The following is a 22626-nucleotide window of genomic DNA, read 5'->3' as shown; positions in this document are numbered from 1 at the left end:
AGATGTCGCCCCTGAGCACCAGCATGAAACCAAAACAAACTGCTGTTTGACGAAACATCCGTTATCCTAAAGCCTCGGCTCTCCTCCAACCCCTCTCCACTCACATGAAGAAATTATGAATTAGAATTAGGGATCTAACGATACAATTCATGAAACTGGGTTCACCATACAATTCTTTCACCAGTATTTTTTACAAAATCGGACTGGAAAAAAAAAAAACAGACAAAAAAAGATTCCATTAATTTTTCATGAAAACAATCTCTTTGGCTCTTACACTCGTTTGGGCGAACGGGGCTACAAACTTACTTGTTAGGACGGTAGTGTCGTGGGGAACAAGACACACACCAGGGTCTGAAATTAACATTAAAACTCACCGGTCAAGGTGGCAGGTAGATGAAACAATTCACCGGCCAAGCAGGTTATTAACGGCTGAAATAACAACTTGTGTTTTTGTGTCACATACACATCTGTTACAGTACATTTAATTGAGAAAGCATTATGTTCTGTTGAATCAAACACAGATTTAAGTCACAGATTCAATGGTTTTATCAGAGCAGAAAACGTGTTTGCTTGCCTTTATTTTTGAAACAGTAGAGGTAGTTCTGACTAGCTTTGTACGGATCAACTCAGTGCTGATGCACTATAAGTTAAAAAGGGACTCGCTGCGCACGTGTGTATGTATGTGTGCGCTGAAATGTATAGATGTGTCCCAGACTCCGAAGGCGTGCTCCACAGTTCTCACAGTCATGACAATGAAAGAGAAAGGAGTATGGCGGCAGCTACATAAAACGCCCTTAATACTCATAGCATAGTTTATATTACTTTAAGGGAAAACATTTTCCTGTCTTGTGAGAGATATCCCTCTGACTCAGCAAACTGAAAATCTACTCACATTTGGCGCTTTGTCTGTGTTGATTTCGGACCCTGTTGCTGCGATTCATATTTTAAAGTATCGATGTGAACCTTGACGCCTTTGAATCTATTTTTTACTGCCTCACCATTAATATGTACATCCCTAATAATAAAGCACCATTAGGAGCAAGCAGTGGACAACATTGTCTTTTTTCTAAATAAGCTTCAAATCTCATACGAAATCCTTAAAGAGTAACTTATTACTTACCAAATGGCGGTCAAGGCAGCCATAGCAAAACATTTCTCAGATAATCTCCAAAATCCTAAAGTCCTTTTCAGTCTTTACTGAAAATGTTGCTGGCATGAGAAAAAAAGTGTCTCAGCTCAGTTAAACTGTTTTGAGCCTATCACCTTAACCTCACTCAAAGAGACTCAAAGAGTTTTTAAAAAGTAATCTGCCACCTGCCCTCCAAGCTCTGATATTACTGGCCCCCTTATTCTTTTTATTATAAACAGCTCTATGTCAACTGGAGCTTTCTCCCTCATTTAAAATGCTATAAGCCCTTGTTTTTTTTTTTAAACCTGGCCCCTCAACACTTTCCAACTACAGACCCATTTTAAAACTATCCTGTCTAAAGTGCTGGAAAAGGTTATTCGTCAGAAATTGCTACCACACCATCATAAAAGAATGTTATATTTCAAATCAGGTTTCAGAGCAGCCCACTGAAAAAGAATCTGCACCCTTTAAAATCTACAACGACCTTCTTCTTACAATAGACTCTGGGAACTGTCCTTTCTGGACCTGACTGCAGCATTGACTATTACATTTTAGTTAATCTCCTGCAGCATTGGGTTGGAATTGGTGGAACTGTCCTGACATGGTTTACCTCGTACCTGAAGAATAGAACTTTCCCTGTAAACATAACCAACACCACATCCTCCAAATCTGATCCGACCTGTGGGATACCACAGGGTTCCATCCAAGGCCCCCTACTGTTCTCAATATGCATGCTCCCACTGGGTCAAATTATTCAGAAGCACAACCTCTAATACAACTTCTACTCAGATGACACCCAGTTATATCTGCCGGTCACACCAATCAATCTTGCGGAACTCACTACTCTTAAACACCTGTATTAATGTGGAGACTGAAGATAAATGTGCTGTCTGACTCAAAGCCAATAGTTCTATTCTGTTTGACCAAACACTCAAACTCGTTTAATTTTTAATTATTTAGAAAAGCAATGTATTATTTTTACCATTATGAAATCGTTTATATAGAAATCAACTAATGACAAACAGGAAACATATCAATGAAAGTACCTTGGCTTCTACAAATTACAACAAAGGCAATATGTATGCAAAATGTAAGTAAACTAATATTACAGAGGGTTAATTCCATGCAGGACTATTCACGTTTACATGTGGGTTCTCAAGAGACACAAACACTCACACAGCAGGCCACCGCCTATGTTGATGAAGTGACAGGTATTTACCTGAAAAGGTCATGAGGTTACAAGGACAGTGTGTGTGTGTGAGTGTGTCGTATCACCGTGTCTGGCCGGGATGTGAGCGGTTAATTGGATTGGGTCCTCTCCCTGCTCCCTTCAAGGTGCAAGCATTATGTGAGTGTCCAGAGGAGAACAGACAGTAGAAAGTAAAAAAATGAGCACACAATGAACACAGTATGCATTCAGTTTATGACTAGCTATATTATAAGCTGAGTATTTTAGATAATGAAGCCCAAGACTTTCTTAAAGTGAGCTGAGAGCCGAGCAGTGGAAGGTCATCAAACTGAACGTAGAAAGCAGGTCTTTGGACTGTGGGAGGAAGCTGATGTGTGTGGAGAAGTCCTGCTTTACTAGCCATTGGTCTGGACTCCTGTCACGTGTACCCTGCCTCTTACCCTTTTGACAGCTTGAATCAGCTCCAGCCCTCCATTGTCTCATGAATGAATTCAGTGGAAATACAAAAAAAAAACAATTAACTTTCTGATTGTTCTATTATCCGCAAGAAATATGAAATGTGAAAAACATCACCTAAGTCTCCTGCCGCTGTCTTCATCACTCTGTTAGTGTGAAGATTGCATGCTGTGTGACGTGTAGGTGCTAATGTAATCTGAAACAACAAGGGGAACGACTGAATGGGGCTCAGATTTTCTGCATCAACAGCCATTTGCTAATGGAGTGTTAATATTACCTGAAGTGAACAGGGGGGAGATGAAATGGGGCTCAGGTTTTCTGAATTAACAGCTATGTTGCTGATGCATGTGTTGTCGTGGTGAACAGGAAACACATTACAACCAGGGTCCGAAATTCACTTTTTGACTCACCGGCCAAGGGGTCGAGTAGGCCAAACATGTTTTTACTGGCCGAAATAACAAGTTGTGTTTTTGTGTCACGTCTGTTACAGTACATTTAATTAAGAAAGCATTATGTTCTGTTCAGATTTAAGTCACAGATTCAACTTCATCAGATCAGGAGAGGAATTTAAAAAAATATATTTGCTTGTCTTTTTTTTTTTTAAATAGGTAGTTCCCAGACCCCCCTGCTTCCATCTAAAAGTTAAAAAGGGGCGCGCGTTGGTGGCTAGCACTCCAGTGGGTGCGTGCTGAGGTATGTCGGTGTCTCAGCGTGTTCTGCGATGCTCACAGTCATGGCAGCAGAGAGATGCAAGCAGCTACATAAAACACGCTTAATACTAATACTCTGAAATGTACTCGCCAAATGGAAAATCTACATGCATTTGGCGGGCGTTCATTTCAGACCCTGACTACAACACATTCAAATACATAACTTGAAATATAACCTGATAACTGGCATGTCCTTATAACACCAGAAAGCAGTAACACATTGTTGTTTTATATAGCTGTCTCTATAGATCTGTGGATCTTTGGGTGATTGACTAAATTTCAACTATTCAATTCAGAATCAATTTTCCATTCAAAATGATTCTGGATTCATTGCTCCATGGCTTCATTTATGAGTTAGTAATACTTCAGGGTCCAATCAAGTCTTCTGTGAGACTGGCTGAATGTCTTATAGAGCTATTGACACATTACCTGAGGCCGGTACTCTTAGATCCAATACCTCTTGGCTGTTTAGTCACCTCAACAGCAGGAGGGTCCACGGTTTGAACCTTCTGGCGGCAGGGGCCAGTTTCCATTTTCTCCACATGCATCCAGAAGTACTCACTTAAAGTAAAATATTTCTGTGATAGAATGTCAAAGGTATAATCGGATTAAATGTGGAGGGGGGCACAGCTGGCCTAGAGTTAGCAAAATACAAAGGCTCTCTCTCCCCAATCTCTCTCTCCCCTGATTTCCTTCTCTCTCCTGAAAAAAGGGAAATAATGGAATTCAGTCGTTTGCGCTGTTCACGTCCTGATGTTTTCACCACACCGAGTTGATATGTTTGAAATGAAATCCTTCATATTTAGGAGCTCAGTCTTCAGCCAACAACTTGTGCTGCAAATAAAGATGAAGGACCAATCAAGAAGGAGGGGTCTGTATGAAACAGACCAAGCTAATACAAATGTTAAACTCCCCGGAATTTGTGCAGTCAATGTGCAGTCAGTTCTTCATATATTCCTTATCTTGAAAGTTGCAGTGCATCTTTAAAATCGCACATCTATCTCAAGAAACTCCTATTGCTTCCACTTGGTTTAAAGAATGTCATCAGGATTCATCTGTGATCAGATTTCATCTCTGGTATATAAATCAACATTTCTCTTGACTTAAACATTTTGAAGGAATCCTTCTTTGATTAATACTCCTTTGGCATGTTTTACACTTCCCTCAATGACTTCCAGTGTCTGACATTATCCACATTGGGCTCCTCATTTGAACTTGTCAGTGTTTGTAGTAGTAGGCTGTGGATGTTGTTTGGGAATATTTTACTCGCAGTAAAACAGGGGAAAAAGGTTCAACGGGAACGCTCCCGTACATCCCAAATAATATTTCATTTGACCTGGATTTTGGTATTATGGACAAAAAACATGAATAATTAATAACCTGTTTTAGAAAACAATCCCACTTTTCTGAGAAATTGTGCCCATTTTGTGATCTTTCATCCTTCAGTTTCCCTTTAATCTCTCTCTCTCTTTCTCTCTGTCTCTCTCTCTCTCTCTCTCTCTCTCTCTCTCTCTCTCTATGTGTCTCTTTTTCTTTCCCCCTCATTCTCTGTCTTCCTCTGTGCTTCAGGATGCCTGTTAGTTGTTCCTGGTAGAGTGAAGCGGCTGCATTATCTGAATATATTATTGATGCACGCAGCACTTTGACTAACGCGCACAAACACATGCACACATTCACACAAACCTCAACTGCTCGCTCACATAATAAAAACATAGGCCTTCATACACTCATAAAAACCAAGCACAGTGTTATACAAAGACACACGTACACAATCACAAGGAGCATGTGCCTCAATTTGTTTTGGAATGTGAGCGAGTGCAAAAAAGAGAGAGAGAGGGAAGCGCCACACGTGCAAGCTGTTTTCTGTTTTTGAAGCAGCTTTTTCTGTTTGAAATGCACATGACTTAAATGAGGCAAACCCTCCACAGGCTACCACACACTGAGCAAATAGGTTAGTGCTGTATGCCTGCGTCAGACCCTGAAGTACTTTCTGAGGAGTTTAAACACACTCAAGAGCTGCAGAAAGCATTCAATCTTAAAAAACAAAAAAAACAAAAAACACTAATCCAAAAATAGATAAAAAGCAGTAAAGTAAGACATGGAAGAGTTTGAACTCAATAGGAAAAATTATGAAAGAGAGTACTGGGAGGTCAAGATTTGAGAGAAGGGAAAGGCAGAGGTAGGAGGGGACGGACGAAAGAGTTCCCAGCATCTCTTTTCCCATCGCTTTGTGAGGGCTTCATTAAATATGGATGGTGTTTGGAGCAGAGTGGGGGCAAGTGGGACTCTGCAAACAGCGCAAGCAGCCCGGGCCGGCCCATCCTGCTGCGACGGAGCCCTGCTGTCTTTTTTTTTTTGCCTCTTCCTTAACTCACTTCTGTCGCCCCACTCATTCACACTTTCCTTCTGCCATTATCTGTCCATCAATCAGCTGTACTGACAGAGTACACATGTTTTACCATTTGGACCGTCTGCGCTGGTCTTTTTCCTCTAATAGTTTTCTTCCATTCCTCATCAGTGCTCCTGTTCCTTTCAGTCTCTGCACCCCTCTGTTCTCTCCCTCGCCGTGATGATTGCCGAGTTGTTTGATAAGTGCACGAGGATGAAAAGAAACGTTATCCACACTCCCCTCTACATAGCTGTTCCTTTCAGATGAACACTAAGAGTGGCGCATGGAACTGTCATCGTCAGTACTAACTTATGCATTTATTTCGTCTGTCTTTGTCCATCCATCATCTATTTTTGGCTATGTGCAGACTAGTTTGACTTCTCGATTCCGCCTACAACGAGTCTTTCTTCTGACGTTGTGTTTCCCTTTAGGAGATGAAGGCACGTCATGCTGCTCCTCTTCAGCAGAGCAATGGACGGAGAGAAAGCAGAGCGGGGCTGTAACTGGCGCCTTCATGGAGCCCTGATACGCAGGGCAGAGAGCAGGTGTGTGTACTGTGTGTGTGTGTGCCTTTGTGTGTCATTATTTCTGATTGGGTAAAAACAAATGTGAAACAGATTGTGTTTGTGTTAGATGACATCACTCTGGGATTAAAGAGAGTGGTATAAGGAGAGAGTGAGACAGAAAGAGACAGAGAGAGAGAGTGGTTGTGTAGCAGTTATAGACTGTGTGTGTATGTGTGCTATAGTTTAAGCATGTCTGTGACCCGACACAAACCTGTAAGGTGTCAGGGAAGCTCAGTGTAATCTGGCTCAGCAAGAGTGACGCACAAAGTCCCTGTCACAGCCTGCAGACACACTCTGTAATCCCATTTGCCTCTTCTGTGTCTATGTGCGAGCATTATGCAGAAGTTCTGTTTAAAGTTGTATGGCGGGGAAAGATTGGGAGTTGCATGTGTGCGCGTGTGGATAATATTACACATTAATCGTAAAAGGAGAGCAGACTAAAGTCGTTCGTGAACAAACCTTAAAAAAGAAGTTTCAGAAAAGGCCACAATTAAAAAATACATCGGAAATTACCTACTCCATGTGAGAGGGTTGTTCCCTTTCTGACTTATTAGTTGTCCTGTTTGTTGTTTGACGGGTTAAGAGGTTAAATTAGTTACATGGTTCAACTTTATACTTATTGATTTAAATAAAGTTTTCAGGCATGTTCAGGCCCCCAAAAATATCAGAAAGAAAACCGCTAATAATTCCTTAAATTGTAATTGTGTCCTAGCTCTGAGGTCGGGCTCGGCCCTAAAAAAAATAACTCATCATACTACACTTAGCAACTATAATAATAAAGCCAGTCCTGTCAACCTACATTCAAAACTGTTCTTCCTGGGGTTTATACCAAGAGAACAAGACAACAACAAGATCAATCAAATGCCCAATAATTATTATGAAGTGTGTTTTAGATGTTATAGTACACACTTGAGACGGGGTCCTCTACTCCTGCATCAATGCACATATCCTAGAAAAAAAAAAGCAAAATCCTTTTTCTTCTCAACTACGTTTCTGAATCAGAGGCTTGTTAAAAAAGAGTAGATACATTTTTGGACACCCGTTTTTCTTTAGCTGCCGGGGTCAGCTCCCCTGGGTGATGCCGTCTTAAGGCACATTCACGCACTCCACAGTTTTGTTCTGTGGGACGGCGCGTGCCCATTCACACTGGATTTCTGGAACGTCAACGCAGTGAAGCTCACGCATGATCAGCTGCACACACATCACAGGAGAACTCCAAGATCACATGGGAATAAAAATATGAAAATGTCTCTTCTCTTTCTGAGGAGGATTTGTTTGTTTGGTGCCTGTTTTGACGTTACGTTGATAAAGTGAGGGAAAATACAGTCGTGAGTATGTACATAGTGTTTTACTTTGAATTTGACAGGATACTGTGCCTTTTTTTTGTCTGACTTCCTGTCTGGGCGTGATATTCTGTCTTTGACAAGTATGTGCAGTGACTAGTTGAAAATAAACTTGCAGTGTATTTGAAACGAAGCAGAGCGACGTGGCGTTGGCGGCACGCTCCACAGACGGACCGCAGCGCCCGCTGTGTGAACACAATGATTAACGAGAGTGGAGCTGAATGACCACAGTGTGAATGCGCCTATATATTCATTGAAACATGTTGACGTGCACTGCAAAGCTGAACTTTCCCCACAGAACTATCTGTGTGAAAGTCGCTTCGTCGTGTTGTGCTGCTACTGTCTGTTACTTTTCTTTTTGCGTTTTGTTGGTTCTATTTGTTCTTCTTCATTTGTTGTTTAAATAGCGGTTGGCAGACACCTGGATTTGGATATGAACACTGCTTTGTGTTATTTTCTCTACCTCCAGTTGTGCCTGCATGCACCCAACCATGATGCTCGTACCATAACAGTTCAGGACAAATACAAAAACCTTTACAGACCTTTGAAGAATTGTTGCATCCCTACAAATTTAAAACTCTCGTCTGTTATATAACTCGTATATTTTCTGTCATTGATGAAACAAAGTCTGTCTGTTTAAGAAACTTTAAGGGCATTATACCTCATAGAAAAAGTATCTTGTGTTTTCATGGACTCCATATGTCATAGTAATATGACTCTTTAATTGTTGTCTTTAAAGGGACACTTCACCAATTTGCATGAAGCTTTGTATCATTAGAAACATGGTAGTAGTGTTGAGTGGTTGTCTCAGGGCAAAATGAGGGCTGGATTCACAACCATTCAACACTACGACCATGTTTCTAATGATACACAGCTTCATGTAAATGGGTGAAGTATCCCTTTAAATGCTGTTACAGAGACAACAAACAGCTTATTGTTCTTCATTGACTCGTGTGCTTTCTGTTTTGTATATAAGCACATACTTTGGGTTTAAAAAGAGTCTTGTTATTCCTCGACTGTAGTCCATGACAAATATATTATGTTTGTAAACACATTGAAGGAGAGCTTAATGTTAGTGTTTTGTGTGACGTTTTACCAGAATTCATTCCTTTCAAATCTTTAGTGCACTTCCAGTCAACACGACACGCAGATGCACATTGTGACAGAGATTAGAGTGAGGGAGGTGTCAAAAGGAAGGTTTGAATTTACAAGTGATAGCTTAAGTGTGGGCTGCAGGGGATAAACGATAAGTGCTGCCTGCTGCAGCCCGATCAGTCAGCTTGAGTGTGTTTGAGAGTTTCTCTGCAGCAGTTGTTACCCTGCCCAAATCCATCAACAACTCAATGCTCAATGAGTTTTACACCAGTGTTTCCTGCAGCACCTCCAGGTGAACCTTAAAGGCCATTCCTAATATCAAATACATTTGATGTTGAGTAAAGAGAAAAGCAACTACATTATGCTAGATCAGCAAATTCTTTCTCATTGTGTTATTTTCATAGAGGAGTAAGTATGACCACATTTTAAGCTACTTTTAGTGGAATCGTAAACAAGAAAAGTAAAATGGTAACTCAGAGAAATAAGTAAAGGGTATTTTATTTCAGGCCAGTGATTTACATGGTGCTGCAAACTGTTCCACAGAAAGACAATTAAAAAGACAGGAAACATCTAATGAAGTCCAAGCAGGACTATAGTGTGAACAATAATGTCTATTTTCTACTCACTAGATTTCAGTTTTGGACACTAATGTTTTTTGTTTAGGAAGTCGTGTGTTGTCTATATTTAAAGAAGTAAAATCCATCACATCAAATACTTGCTTCTTGTCCCCAGCAGGATTTACAGATTGATGCTGTGTTGTAACTGTGCCAGTAACAACATTCAGGTCACTAGATAGTGCAAGTACCAGGGAGATGATTTACGGAAAGGTGATGCCAGTGATAAAATCTCTGCCTGCCAAACATTTATCCGATTATAGATCTACTTTGATTTGGTGATTGGTTATAAGGATTGGGGTGGGGTGGGGGGAGAACCATGTAACTGAATAAAGCCACAATAGGCTTCCTAAACTAAATGATGCACTGGAAATTATTCGTTAAATCAGTGTTTTTAAGGAGCTCAATCAAAATCTAAATTGTCCAGGACACCCAGAATACAGGAAACGAAAGGGAAAGGCTGCCAGAGATGTTTGACACAAATACAAATAGTTGGAGTCAAAACAAAACTATCCAGCACCCCAAGTTATACACTGGGAAACAGACAATTGGAATATAATGCAGACAAAGATCTTAGTTGGTGTCTATATATACACAGACATCTTGAGAAAACCCAGGGAGAAGCTCTCACTACCTCTGAAGGTGAGATAATGAGTCAGCACAAAGCGCTGGAGACTCAGGGTTTATAAAAGCTCCCCACACCTGGGCTTAAACAAAGCCAATCAGTGACACACACACCTGATACCAGTGAGCTGATTCTCTCACCACCATCACGGAGCCCAAAGAGTGAATGCTCTCACAATGGGCCTCGTTCACTGACAAGTGCGTATGCACAAATGCTGAAACCGTTCGTACGAATGTTTGAAGCGCTGTGATTCATCAATGTATTCATACTTGAGTTTGTTCTGCAAACATAATTAAGCACCTCCTGAGACCCTGCATTTACACATAAGATGACAGACCAGCTTTCTCAGAAAATGTTAATACATTATTTTAACTAAATACATGACATATTTAAACTGTTTTCAATTTTTGAGAGAACAATAACAAAAGCTATGAATTTACTAATGGATTTGCTAATTGTAATAAATAACCATGAAATTGACGCCCTTTCAGCCTTATTCTACTTCAAATCTTGAATCTTGAATTGAAAACTTTTTGTCTCACAGTTTTGATGCGAATTAAACCATCAGCCACCCCCAACCAACAGTGCTATGAATATGCGTATCTGTTGCTAAAACCAGTTGATGGTTGGAGCTTATATAACTGCATGCAGGGAACACAATTGATTATAGTTTCTGTCCAAGAAAGGAAAGATGGCAGATCTAGCCTCGCTTGAGGAAATTGCAGCCTGTACATTCAGAGGAGAGCGCATCTTCCGAGACCGTCAAAACATGTTTGAGGAGTGTGACGGATGGCTCATCAGCCGATTCTGTCTAACAAGGAAACTGTGTGATTCCCTGAAACGACATCTAAGGTCGCTTTCACATATAAAGTTTGGTGGACTCTGTGCTATTCAGAGCTAAAGTTGTGACGTTGTTGCATTTTTCCATTTGGTATGTCAGTTTTGTTAATAAAGTTGATCTTCACACTACGAGTGTTCCTGGAACTGCCTCCAGCACAGAGAGAAAAGGGCTCATTTCAGAGATGTGTTGTTCTTGTGTTCTTATAGAAGCTCCTCACCAGCATTTGTGTGGAACTTAGTAATGACCAAGCAGCTATCCCTTCCACTAATACTATACATTTGCTGCCACCCTTTTATCATTCTGGTTGTAATCACTGACATTGAAGATTACAGGTGAAGAGTTTAAATAGGTGTAATCGGTTACAGTCTGTTCTTAGCAGGTGCCAATGTGTCTATTTGGAAGAGCTGTGTATGGTGTCCTAAAGTGTGAAAAACCTTCAACACCAGGTTTAGAAGATGGCAGCTGTGAGCAAATAAGTGTGATGCCAATGAGTATTAAAGTTAAAGGAAACTAAAATACATGATTCGCATCTTTATACCAAGCTTCAACTTTTTTTCATGACTCCTCAATCTGTCACCCGAAAGGTATTCAAGATTTGAGGATGCTTCAAGTCCCACATTATGAGAAAACATCTGTCACTACCATCAGCAGTGGAAGCACCCATAGGTGATTCCTGAATAGTGTAGGATGAGACCTGAAAAGTGTTTTGTGAAGTGAGAGGAGCGTACGGTGTAATATTCCCAGCAGCCTCTAACGTTACTGTTAACGTTAGAAAAAAAATCTGCTCACATCTCCTGTATCGGTCTCATATCTTAAAAGGCTGTGATTGCAAAACTGGAACAGCCATGCAGCCTCAACACTATTTATTCACTGAAGTGGATTGAATAATTCAACCACTGTGCTTGTACTTCATCAGTACAATAAATCAAATCCATCCAAATTTATTGATTAAATAAAATAAACCGTGTGTGAAGGCGTTGTCCCAGCAACACTGCATCCCTGATTTTTTTTGTTCACATTTTTGAAAAGACTAACTTTGGACGATCCACGATTGTCAGAGCCTTGGGGTCCTTATATTTGCACTGTATTGTTTCACTCATGAAATCAGCATGCTGGTGAGCAAGTCAAATCATTCTAACCTGATCAAAGCTGGGAACACAGCTGCTGCGTGTCCCTGTAACCTGAGACGGCTGATACTGAAAGCGAAGCAAACAGGAAGAGCAAGCAATAGAAAGATCAAGTGAGGAGGCGCAGACAGGATGAAATGCAAGAGAGTGAAGTCGGAGAGGGGGATTCACAGACAGATGGATGGATAATGTGCTCATGAGTCAAGATCCCCCAGGAGGCATTGCGGTGTGTGCATGTGTGACCAAGTTCATCTCTAAGCCATCACCCTCTCTTACTTTTATCACCCCTGTCTCTTTTCTATCGCCCTTTCATTCAGTGCATTCGTTTCGTGGTACGGGTACGGTTCCTGGGAAATGACTGGAACCCCCATGTTTCTTTTTTTTTTCTATATCTTTCTTCCTCCTCTCTCTGCTCTTCTGCCCTCACCACCCTCTGGTTTCACTAATGGATGGTGCTAATGCTCATCATCAGCCACGTCCGTCTGGGGGTGATTCCTTCCTGCATCTGCTCACTGACAGACCGAACGGGCCCACTGAGATCATTCACTCATTCATTCTGCCCATCTATGAAATCATTCAATTATCTTCCACCCATCTGTCCATTCACTCATTCAATTATTTTGGACTCAGATATCCACGATTTCAAACAGCCATCAATGGATCCTTTTCTATTAATGATTCATTTGATTCTCTGCATTCGTTCACAGCTAATGTGTTTTTCAATCTGATATCCAGAGTAACCAAACGAGACATAACAAGTGTGGGAGCATCTGTTACCCTGTCACAGGCCGGTAGATTCAACCCTTCATGTAAAGGGGGTGTTCGGTTACGGCTAATGATGAAGACTTTGTCTGACTGCCACAGTCATCAGAGAGGGAAGAAGGGTTTCAGTGTGTGTGTGTGTGTGTGTGTGTGTGTGTGTGTGTGTGTGTCTGTCTGTCTGTGCATGTGTCCAGTAAGTCAGAAGAAGACATTATGAGCGATGATCTTTGTGTTTCCCAGTTGTGTAGCTACCCTTTGTTGGGCCTTTATTTTCATTTTTTTCATTTGTTGTTTTTTCGAAGAGTTTGAATTTGACATGTAGGAGGTAGGATGGACAATGGACGGACTTTGAAATGGGGAAGAAAGAGTGGAGGATGTCGTGCGGTAAAGGGGCAGTAGGTTGGACTATATCATATAGTTCATGAGACATGTTGTACAGTGTAAGCACTAGGCTAATCTGCGCCCCATCGAGCCTTTTATTTAACCACTTACTCGCTACAAGGCCAAAGTACTTGTATTGTGTCTTTTTAATGATAGATGTGTTCATATAATTTCCATTTTTTAAATCTGGTGGTCCAGGTCAGGGTCCTAAAAGGTTGCATGGCAAAACCAAGCAAACAAAGTGTCTGCAAGATCTCTCCACATGAAGCCCAAAATGTTCAACTCCAAACAGGAACTGAAACATGTTAACACATCCCTCTAATCTCCAAGTGTTATATGAACACACTGCAACACATAATATCAAAACATGAATCTAAATTGGTGCGACATGCTCTGGCCTCTGGCAAAAATACAAGCCTTGTGTATCTGCTTCAGGGGGCTGCCAGAGCTGAGACACACTGAATTAAAAAAAAGCCTATGAGCTCTGCTACCGAAACAGAGCGGAGACGCATCTGGTGGAATTTAGCGGTCAGGCTCCGATTTTTTAATATCTGTAATAAGAATTTGAAACAATAATGTATCTATTAAATGTCTAAATATTGTAAAAGTTTTGTTGGAGCTGTAAAAGCACCATCTTGCATGTTTAAGCGTATCCGCCAGACGAGGGCTTTAGTGTCTGTTGAGTTTTTTTCATGTCTGTAACCTGATATGGTTTATAGTGAGGTTTCACAAAGTCCCATTAACTCACAGCTACATGTCCATGTACCAGCCTGTCTTTACCTCACTGACACCAGAGGCTACCCATGTCCATTAAATCCCGCCCACAACGGCAAGTCGATAAACATTTAAAACAACCATCAACCTCAAGTAAACATCAACAGGGACACTTTTACTGGAGGGCTTTATTTTATTGATAATTAGGAATTAATGACAGTGATGTTTACTGGGGGCTTGAGCCCAACATACAATAAATTGGATCATAGCCTGGGCTAAGAGCCTTTTAGGCAGCATGATTCCACAAGTGACATCATTATTGGCCTCGGCCCACATTTAATACCCAAAGGTCCCGCTGTAACGCCTGGCGTGCATGTGTGTTTGTGAAGCATTACATTTGCAAGTTGTTTTGACTACTGCTATAAAATGGATTCATGGCGCCTTCAGGGAGCAGACGACCCCTGAAACCTTATCGGCCACTCCCTTTCTCACTCAGGAAGTCCTATTACTGATACCTGAGATTTGGGTATTTTCTGATTGAAGTACTGGTCAGAGAAATAACCTGTCAACGTCACTGTAATGATACAGATTATTTGGCATGAGCCGACTGAATGTACCATGTTGCATTTGCAATGCTGCTGACTCACTTTACAGATATTGCAGCCCTACATTTTGTTGGCCTAGCATGTATAAATAAATCAATCAAAACAGCTTCTGTTAAGCTCTTTCCAACATAGCACAATGACAAAAAAAACAGCACAGTAGTAGAAGTAGAAATAAAGAAAGTTGCAGTACCTTCTCCCAGAGCCAAACTTGAAGATGGTTAAACCTAAGAGTGTTGCGGTTAGCAGGCAGGAAACAGGGGGGAGGACCCAAGTGCAGAATAAACTAAATTTATTTGAACAAAAAGGCAAAACAAAAACTTACTTAACAAACTAAATCCAAAACGTCTCAAAAACCAAAAACCAAAAATCCAAAAACCAGGAGGAGAAAACACAGGGAGCAGGGAGATGAAACATGTTCCAGGACGACAGACCACGAGACACGAACGACAAAGACAATACAATGAACCGACAAGAAACTGAGGCAGACACAGAGACTAAATAGACATGGGGTAATCAGACACAGGTGAGACTAACGAGACAGGTGAGGAACATCAGGGTAATCACTAAGGCGGGAAACACAAGGAACAAAGAACACTGAGGACAAGTACAAAGTACAACCTGACACCACAACCAAAACCAGATATACAAAATAAAACAGGAAACACTAAAGACTAGATTTGGAAACATTAAACACCAAACTAAGAAACTGAAAACACAAGTAACAGGAAAACAAGCCTACAGACAACGTAGAAGAACACAAGGACACAGGGAAACACACTAAGGACAGAATGAAACAAAACCAAACCATGACAAAGAGGAGTAAAAACGATGAGTAAAAACGATGCCTATCATTAATGATCAACACTGTAGGTAAGCATGGAGGTGAGCCTGATGTTCTGATGGAATTAAAGAGAACTATAAAAGCAGTCCATGAAATGTGTTTTCTTGGGATTGTAAAACGACATTACAATCCCACGCTGGTCAACATGGACAGATTGTGATCAAGACAATATGTTTATTATCGATCAATATCAACACGTATCATGATGTTTCATTTTATAGATGCCTGTGTTCATCAATTATTTAAGTACAATCTCAGTCAAAAAAATCTTTAATCATTCATACACTCTTGGTTAGAGGCCAGAATTTTAAATGTCCAAACACAATACCTCAAAGCTCATATGATCAGGAGTCCTATATACCGTATCTATAAAAGTTCAATAAATCTCCAACGTTAAAACCAGGACAAACCCCAAAGAGAAGCTGCAGGGGAAAAAAAGCAAAGCAAAGGCAAAACACATTTGAGAAATGCGAGGGACGCATGTCTTCTGCTGAGCTGACAAAGAGAAGGCACACAGACAAATAAAACGCTCGTGAAACAGGTGAAGGCAATCCAAACGGGTGAATGGGTGAAGGAGACAAACAAATCGTAAAAACACAAGAACTCAACTTGTACATGAAAAATAACCAAAAGAAAACGAAGCAACAACAAGAAGAAGATGGTCCAAATAATACAGAAACATAAACTCAGCAAGGGTCAACCATGACAGAAGCGGTTTATTTCATTCATTAACATGTATTTTCATCTGAATGAAAATCATATTACATATATATATATATATATATATATATTACATATATGATATATTTCCTGATCATGGTATCCAGGGAAAGAATTGTAAAGGTTAATTCAGTAGAAGTGGTCCAAGCACTTTAACTTTTTCACCAACAATTCTTTTTTACTTTTAACTAATATAGCCACCATGAGCACCTGAAAGTGTTTTTCAAAACAATTATTGTTATTCTTCAACTATATATGTATGACTACTTTAACCTTTGGCTGCTGTAGGTAAATGGAGGTGCAGGACAGGAGCCGCTCCCCATCCCGTAGGACCAGTCGGGTAGAGCAGGTGGTGGGACGATGGCTACGACGGTCCAGAGACTTAGGCAGCAGGTCTCACTCTCTGACCAGGTAAACAGTGGTGTTTGTCTGTTTTATCTGTAAGCCAATGTGAAATGGATGGCTGTAATCCCCCGTCTGTGCCAGCATTTTCCAAGGAACGACGAGTGATGTCATATACTGTATCTGTTACTGTCTGATTTCCCAGTTATCTGTCTCCTTATTTGATGATTTAAAGTTCTTTGAAAAACAACTGAACTGGCCTTCTGTTCTGCCAGGTTAGAAGGTATTCAGAATGTTTTATTTTCTTCTTCATTCATGTCAACCTTTCCACTTTTTAGAGATCGGGCTGCTGTGGAAGGGAGGTCAGAAGGGTCAAGTGGCTCTGATCAGAGGAATTACCCCTTCCGCTTCAATGTTCAGATCCAGCGGGACCCGAAGCTAAACTCTCATGGCCTGACTCTGTCCTCCCAGACCCCCATCCTGGTGCAGGAGATCACCCCAGGTATAACATATTCATGCAATGAACATATAGAGGATAAAGGAGAGAGAGAGGAGAGAAGTATTAATTATTTAAAATAGGCCCTACCACTGCTATCAATCAATCACAAATCCATTTTAAAAACTATGTACAACCTTTAAGTGTTTCTACAACGTTCTTTTACACACAGATATGTAACCCTCTTGTCTCCTATACTCTGAAAATAGGAGAAGCATATAGTACTCAGGACCAGCAGTGGTTTGCACTCACCTAAATGTAGCCCAGCTTGAATGTCTCGAGTTTACACCCTAATGACATTTAAGGTGTTGCACCGGCTGTTATAGCTTCAACGTAGGCAAAAGTTACAACTTCAATTTTTCACCTCGCGGCCGATAGGCTTGAAAATCCAATCCAATCTAATTGTCAATGTGATCCGTTTTGAAAGGTGGGTAACTTGCAGGATGAGGAGGAGAAAAGGTGTCAGCGGTGCGTTTTCTGTGATAGATGACTTCCCTCAGATATTACGACTTTGTTGTACCTCCCGCTTTGTTTCTCATGAGCTGAGATAATTCCACCTGTCCAGCAACAGAGCTCCTTCAAATCCCCTCTTTGTTTTAGTTAAAGATGTCAGCACTTGATGTCTCCTTTATTTAATACAAGCTGTAGATTACAGTTTCAGTCTGGTGTTGTAACCTAATTGAAATGTTTTGTCATGTTTTACATTCCTATTTGTTTTTGTCCGCGGATAAACAGCAGTCCATTTAAAGGAAGTTGTTGACAGTTATTGGAGGCATCTCTGCACTACCAAGCTCTACTTTCAAAAAAATAGAGAAGCTTTTCAGTAATTGAAGAACAGACGTCCTTTCTGCAAAAACCTTTTTCAGCTAGTTTGGATGAAAGATGGTAAAGATGAACCGAATATCATCATGGTGAAACCAAACAACTACTTAACCTAAGTGAATAAAACATACTGATTTCAATGTGGGCTTTAGCGTTGTCTTTAGACCCCTAACTCAAGACACAACTATACAGAACTGGAGCAGCAGTCCACAGGGATTTTAATGTCATAGCTGACACAACATATTTGCGTAGACCAGCTTGTTTTCACATCAGCAGCTGAGGCTTCTCACTCTATGAAGATCATTCTTTACTTTGCTTTGTTTCAGAGTCCTTTCAGCTAAAGCTGCACCTGTCTGCTGTGTAGGCTGTGAACCTTTTGGAAGTATAGTTACTGGAGGTAGCACGAGCAGGTAGCATATCTAATTAAATGAGACTTAATATGTGTGGTTTATCTCAGCCCTATTGGCTTTGTTTAAACCACCAGTGTACATTCTTAAAATGTATTGATATGTGTGTCTTTTCTTCTTCTTCTGCAAAGAGCCTTACTTTACTCTGTTAGTGTGGTTACCAGCACCATAATTGGTAGGAGGGTGTTAAAATCACGTCCACTCGGCTCTCTCTATAGCAGAGTACTTTTCCATTCCTTCTTTCTGTTGTCTCTTGTTTTGCAAAGGGCAAGTCCCCTCGGCAAGTGGAACTGTGCCAAATCTCTGCAGGCTTCTGGCCATTGTACAAGGCAAACAAAACAAGTAGAAACTCCAAGGGAGCTGACTCTGTGCACTCAAACTGCAAACATGCACACAGAATCACATCATCAAAAGAAATGTAAATGCTGTGTTTGAGAAAAAGAGTCTATTAAGTATCTTCAGTGTTAGACAGAGACAACACATCTTTTTGGAAGAAATGGAATCTTTCCCTTTTCTATCACAGCAACTTCTTCCAGTCTGTGTACTGTAAGCATGTAACACTCTCAATGAAGCACCCAGTGGACTCTCTCTTATATAATAAATAGGTCTGTCTGGATGAGGGGGGTGAAGGTCCGATCACAGGAGGTCGGATGTGAATACAGCTGGAGGTGTGTTTGAGAAGCTTTAATCAGGGTGAACAAGTTGGACACACGTTTAATCTAAAAGAACATCATGAGTCTGTGAGAGAAGGTAGACAAAGACTTCTACCAGATCTCATGACACAAGCAACCACAGTGCAAACTTCAGATATTCTGTTATGCTAAAGGAAACATTGTGCACCCCTGTTCATGACACCGAAAACATGCTTCCTTTCATCACCGCTACAAATGCTGACCCATCTAAAGAGAGGCACACTCTCTATGTTTATCTGTGTCTGTCCTTTATAGAGTAAGGTATCATAAGCCCTGTTTCCACCAAGCAGTCTAGTGTTTGTTTGTTTCGGTATAGCACGCATTTATACCCATCGACTAAAGCCGGCAAAGATCACCAAATTACCAACCTGTACCGTCCTACTTTTTGGTACCCTTCTGTTGGGCTGCCAAGAATATCGATCTGACACTAAAAGTTGCTTGCTGGATGTCTTCCATCATTGTTTTTGTTTACTGTGTTGCATTTTTCTCCTTTGTTGAATTTATTTGCGGGGTTGCTGTTAGTTATTAGCTGCTATGATGTGACGTTATTACATAACTGACGCAGCAATCGGCATCCGGCGCACACGCCGCCTACCAAATATGGCATGGTTGGCTCTGGAAACGCAAACAGGATCAGGCTTAACCGAACCAAAGCATACCAAACTGTACTGATCCATACCAGACCGCTTGGTGGAAACTGGGATACAGTATATTGTATGTCCTTTAATAATCTAGACTTCTCTTTTATTTAGCCTTCCAGGGCTGATTGCTCAGTAAATCTTTCCAAGATTTTTGGAACAGTTGTGAGCCAAACGGATGTCTGTGACTATAATTTGTGTTGCCTTGTCTTGACTGTACACCATCTCGTTCCTTTTATATTTTAACGTTCTCTTCAACTATCATACAGCCAAGATTTCTTTACTGGCTCATATCTCAAATTATATATGCTAATGCAGATGGCAGACTAGTTGCACTTGGTCAAATGTAAGCATAATAGTCAACACAAAGGTCATAACATGTTTAAAGATCAGTGTCCATACATCAGTCAGTATTATATTCTCACTGAGTATATCTAAAGCAAACAGGGAATCTGTTTAAAAGCATTTGATTAACTCACAGCTGAAACTGCTGTTAGAAAAATAGAACCACACATTTTCAATGAAACAGCTACTTCCAGTGCATGAATAATGACTGCACGTTACATTCAGTTTGTATCTGTATACTGAAGTGTCTCTGTTTGTTTCTGAGCTGCAGAGTCCAAAAAGATCTGAATCCCCCCGAGGTCCGGCGGCCGTTACCTTGCTTTGTCCTGTGTGGCTGAAGTCTGTTCTGTCACCATCTGCCTCTGCCTGTTCCCTCAACACTCACTCACACACATACGACCAAACACACTGTTATTCATGTCCCGAGTGGCTCTTAGCTCGATATTTCCTCTCTGGGTCTCTGCAGCACATGGTGCAGCATCTTGACAGTGAAATATGAGGCCTTAATTTAAAAAAAGCTTTTTCAGAGCTCGCTTCTAACTTATAGTTATGATAAGTAGGAACATATATAACCAGAGAACAACTGGAAATCAGGGGATTACCTGATGTGCTGAAAAATAAATGTGCTGAGGATGCTGTTGATTTGTTATTGTTTATTTGTTAATTTTATTGTATTTGTTTAAACATGGAAATGATCACTCCTTCATTACCCGGTAAGGGGGGAGCCAGGTTATGTATGGCTTTGTGGGTGAGGATAAGGAGTTTGAAGTTGATACGCTGGGGGATGGGGAGCCACTAAATAAAATATGCAAACACTCTGATAGAACTACCTCCAACTCTTCCACATCTTCCATAAGTGTAGCTTGTTGTCACAAAGCACTGTAAACTTCCTGCTCCATGCCTCTAACACTGATACTTAGCTCGAGAGCATAAAGGTATCTTTCATAGTAACATCCTTTTGTCGCACACTGTCCACTGTCTGTGTTCTGTAGAGATAGGGAGAGACTGTACTGTGAGGAATTAGATACAAACAAGAGAAGGAATACAGCAAGAGCTCATTAGTCACTACACTCACTTCTGCTCAGATGTCTGCTCAACTGTTTTACAGTGTCTATTAAGGTCATGTGTTTTCTATATACCTTCCTTTCTTATATTTGGCTGCTGCTTGTTTGTTAACTGCGCTGCTACCTGCCTTGGCCAGGAGACTCTTGAGAAATGTGTTTCATTTAATCTCAATATGTTTTTTTTTCTACTTAAAAGAAGGTCCAATATAAAAATAAGTGTATACTGCATAGTGAATTGAACGGTAGAAAACACAGAGAGCACAAACTGCTAGACCCTGCTGATGCAAACACTGAGAAAAGGACAGGTATTAAAATGGATTTTAGAGACAGAGAATATGCAGTTTCATATCAACAGTAATTACACCACTTTAAGCTGCTCCTTCTGTTTGGCTTGGATAGCCTGATGAAAAATGATGCATGTTTAAAGATGAAAGGGTATCCTGAATAGAAGCTGCTGCCTGTCTGTACCGCCGGAAACAGAATGAATGCAGGCGAATGAAAACACCCTCAGGCATGACAACACAAGGACATTTTGTGTGTCCAGGTGGTCCTGCAGATGGCCGGCTCGTCCCTGGCGACCAGCTTGTAAAGATCAATAACGTCGCTGTCGATGACCTGACCCCGGAGCAAGCTGCTGAAATAATCAGGTACTCGCTGACAGCTGCCCTCAAACACACACACACACACACACACACACAAACATTTACAGTTAGCATTTAGTAGTATATAGAGCTTATGCTCAAAATGATTTTCTTCGTTTTATGCCTTTTATTTTCAGGGAGTGTCAAGAATCGCTGACGATGACGGTCCTCAGAACAATGCTGGTAAGCATGTTGTAGTCACACAAACACCGCTTCATGAAACAGTTGAATTATTTGACGCTTTTGTCTGAGCCTTCCTGCTTATTCAAACATACTCAGGATCGTGTGTTCTCCTGATTATGGATGTTGTGTGTCCTTACATATTGAATTTTAAACGCTGTTGTCAACAAAGCCATTAATCAGCAAGTCGATGAGGCTTGAGCCTCAGTGCTAACAAGCTTCCTGTCGTCAAGATCTCAGTGTTAAGAGCGACAACATGTTACACCCTCTGAAACTACCCCCACAGACACATTCTACATGATCACTCCATCTACTCTATTTGTGTGTCTGTGTGACTGTGAACTGCTTGTGTGTGTGTGTGTGTGTGTGTGTGTGTTGAGGCGGTTCTGGACTCAAATCTGTGTTAGCACTAAGATGGAGTAGATCGGGTAAATAAATGGCTCCTCCTCTGCGATTCTCATCATCAGCTCTGCTTATGGTGGCAACTTTACTGTCTAATTTATTGCCCAGAGCTCCTTAAGGAAGTATTGGCTTTTCTCATAAAATATTTATCCCTGTCATGATTGCCAAACATCAACTAAGTTCAGAGTGGAGACGATGCTAAGTGATGGAGTTTTTTTAATCAAAATCAGACATTGATGTAGGAGCAGAACGCATCGTCTGGTAGTTTTAATCCAAACAGCATTTTGCAGTGATGAAAGCAACAGCGTGCCTATGTTTGTTGCTGAGCAGCTAATGGTACAGACAGGATACTTGTTTACAGTCTCGAATGTGCTTTTTAGAAAACTGTTTTACTGAAAGTAAAATTGTTTTTGTAGCTCTGTTCATGTATTTGTGTTGATAGATTTATCCATGTATACCATTTATGAACCTGCCAACCATTACTTCCTGT

At 40.8% G+C, this 22626-nt stretch overlaps 1 protein-coding gene across 2 annotated transcripts in view; it reads left to right on the top strand.

Moving 5' to 3' along the window:
• frmpd1a (FERM and PDZ domain containing 1a) overlaps positions 1–22626 on the top strand; it is a 40211-nt gene that overhangs the window by 3149 nt on the left and 14436 nt on the right. The window contains exons 2-6 of one of the 2 annotated variants that reach the window (XM_079337498.1): positions 6305–6418; positions 16396–16518; positions 16788–16951; positions 21458–21560; positions 21692–21737. In XM_079337498.1, the coding sequence (XP_079193624.1) occupies positions 16400–16518; positions 16788–16951; positions 21458–21560; positions 21692–21737 (432 nt within the window). In that variant the 5' untranslated portion in view covers positions 6305–6418; positions 16396–16399. Of the gene's footprint in view, positions 1–5014; positions 6419–16395; positions 16519–16787; positions 16952–21457; positions 21561–21691; positions 21738–22626 lie in introns of those variants that run through there. The other variant, XM_079337499.1, reaches the window with a different exon arrangement.

The sequence above is a fragment of the Symphodus melops genome (assembly GCF_947650265.1).
Source record: "Symphodus melops genome assembly, chromosome: 2".
NCBI classification, from domain to species: Eukaryota; Metazoa; Chordata; class Actinopteri; order Labriformes; family Labridae; genus Symphodus; species Symphodus melops.
Note: the sequence above shows the minus strand (reverse complement) of the source record. Positions and strands in the feature narration are given on the sequence as shown.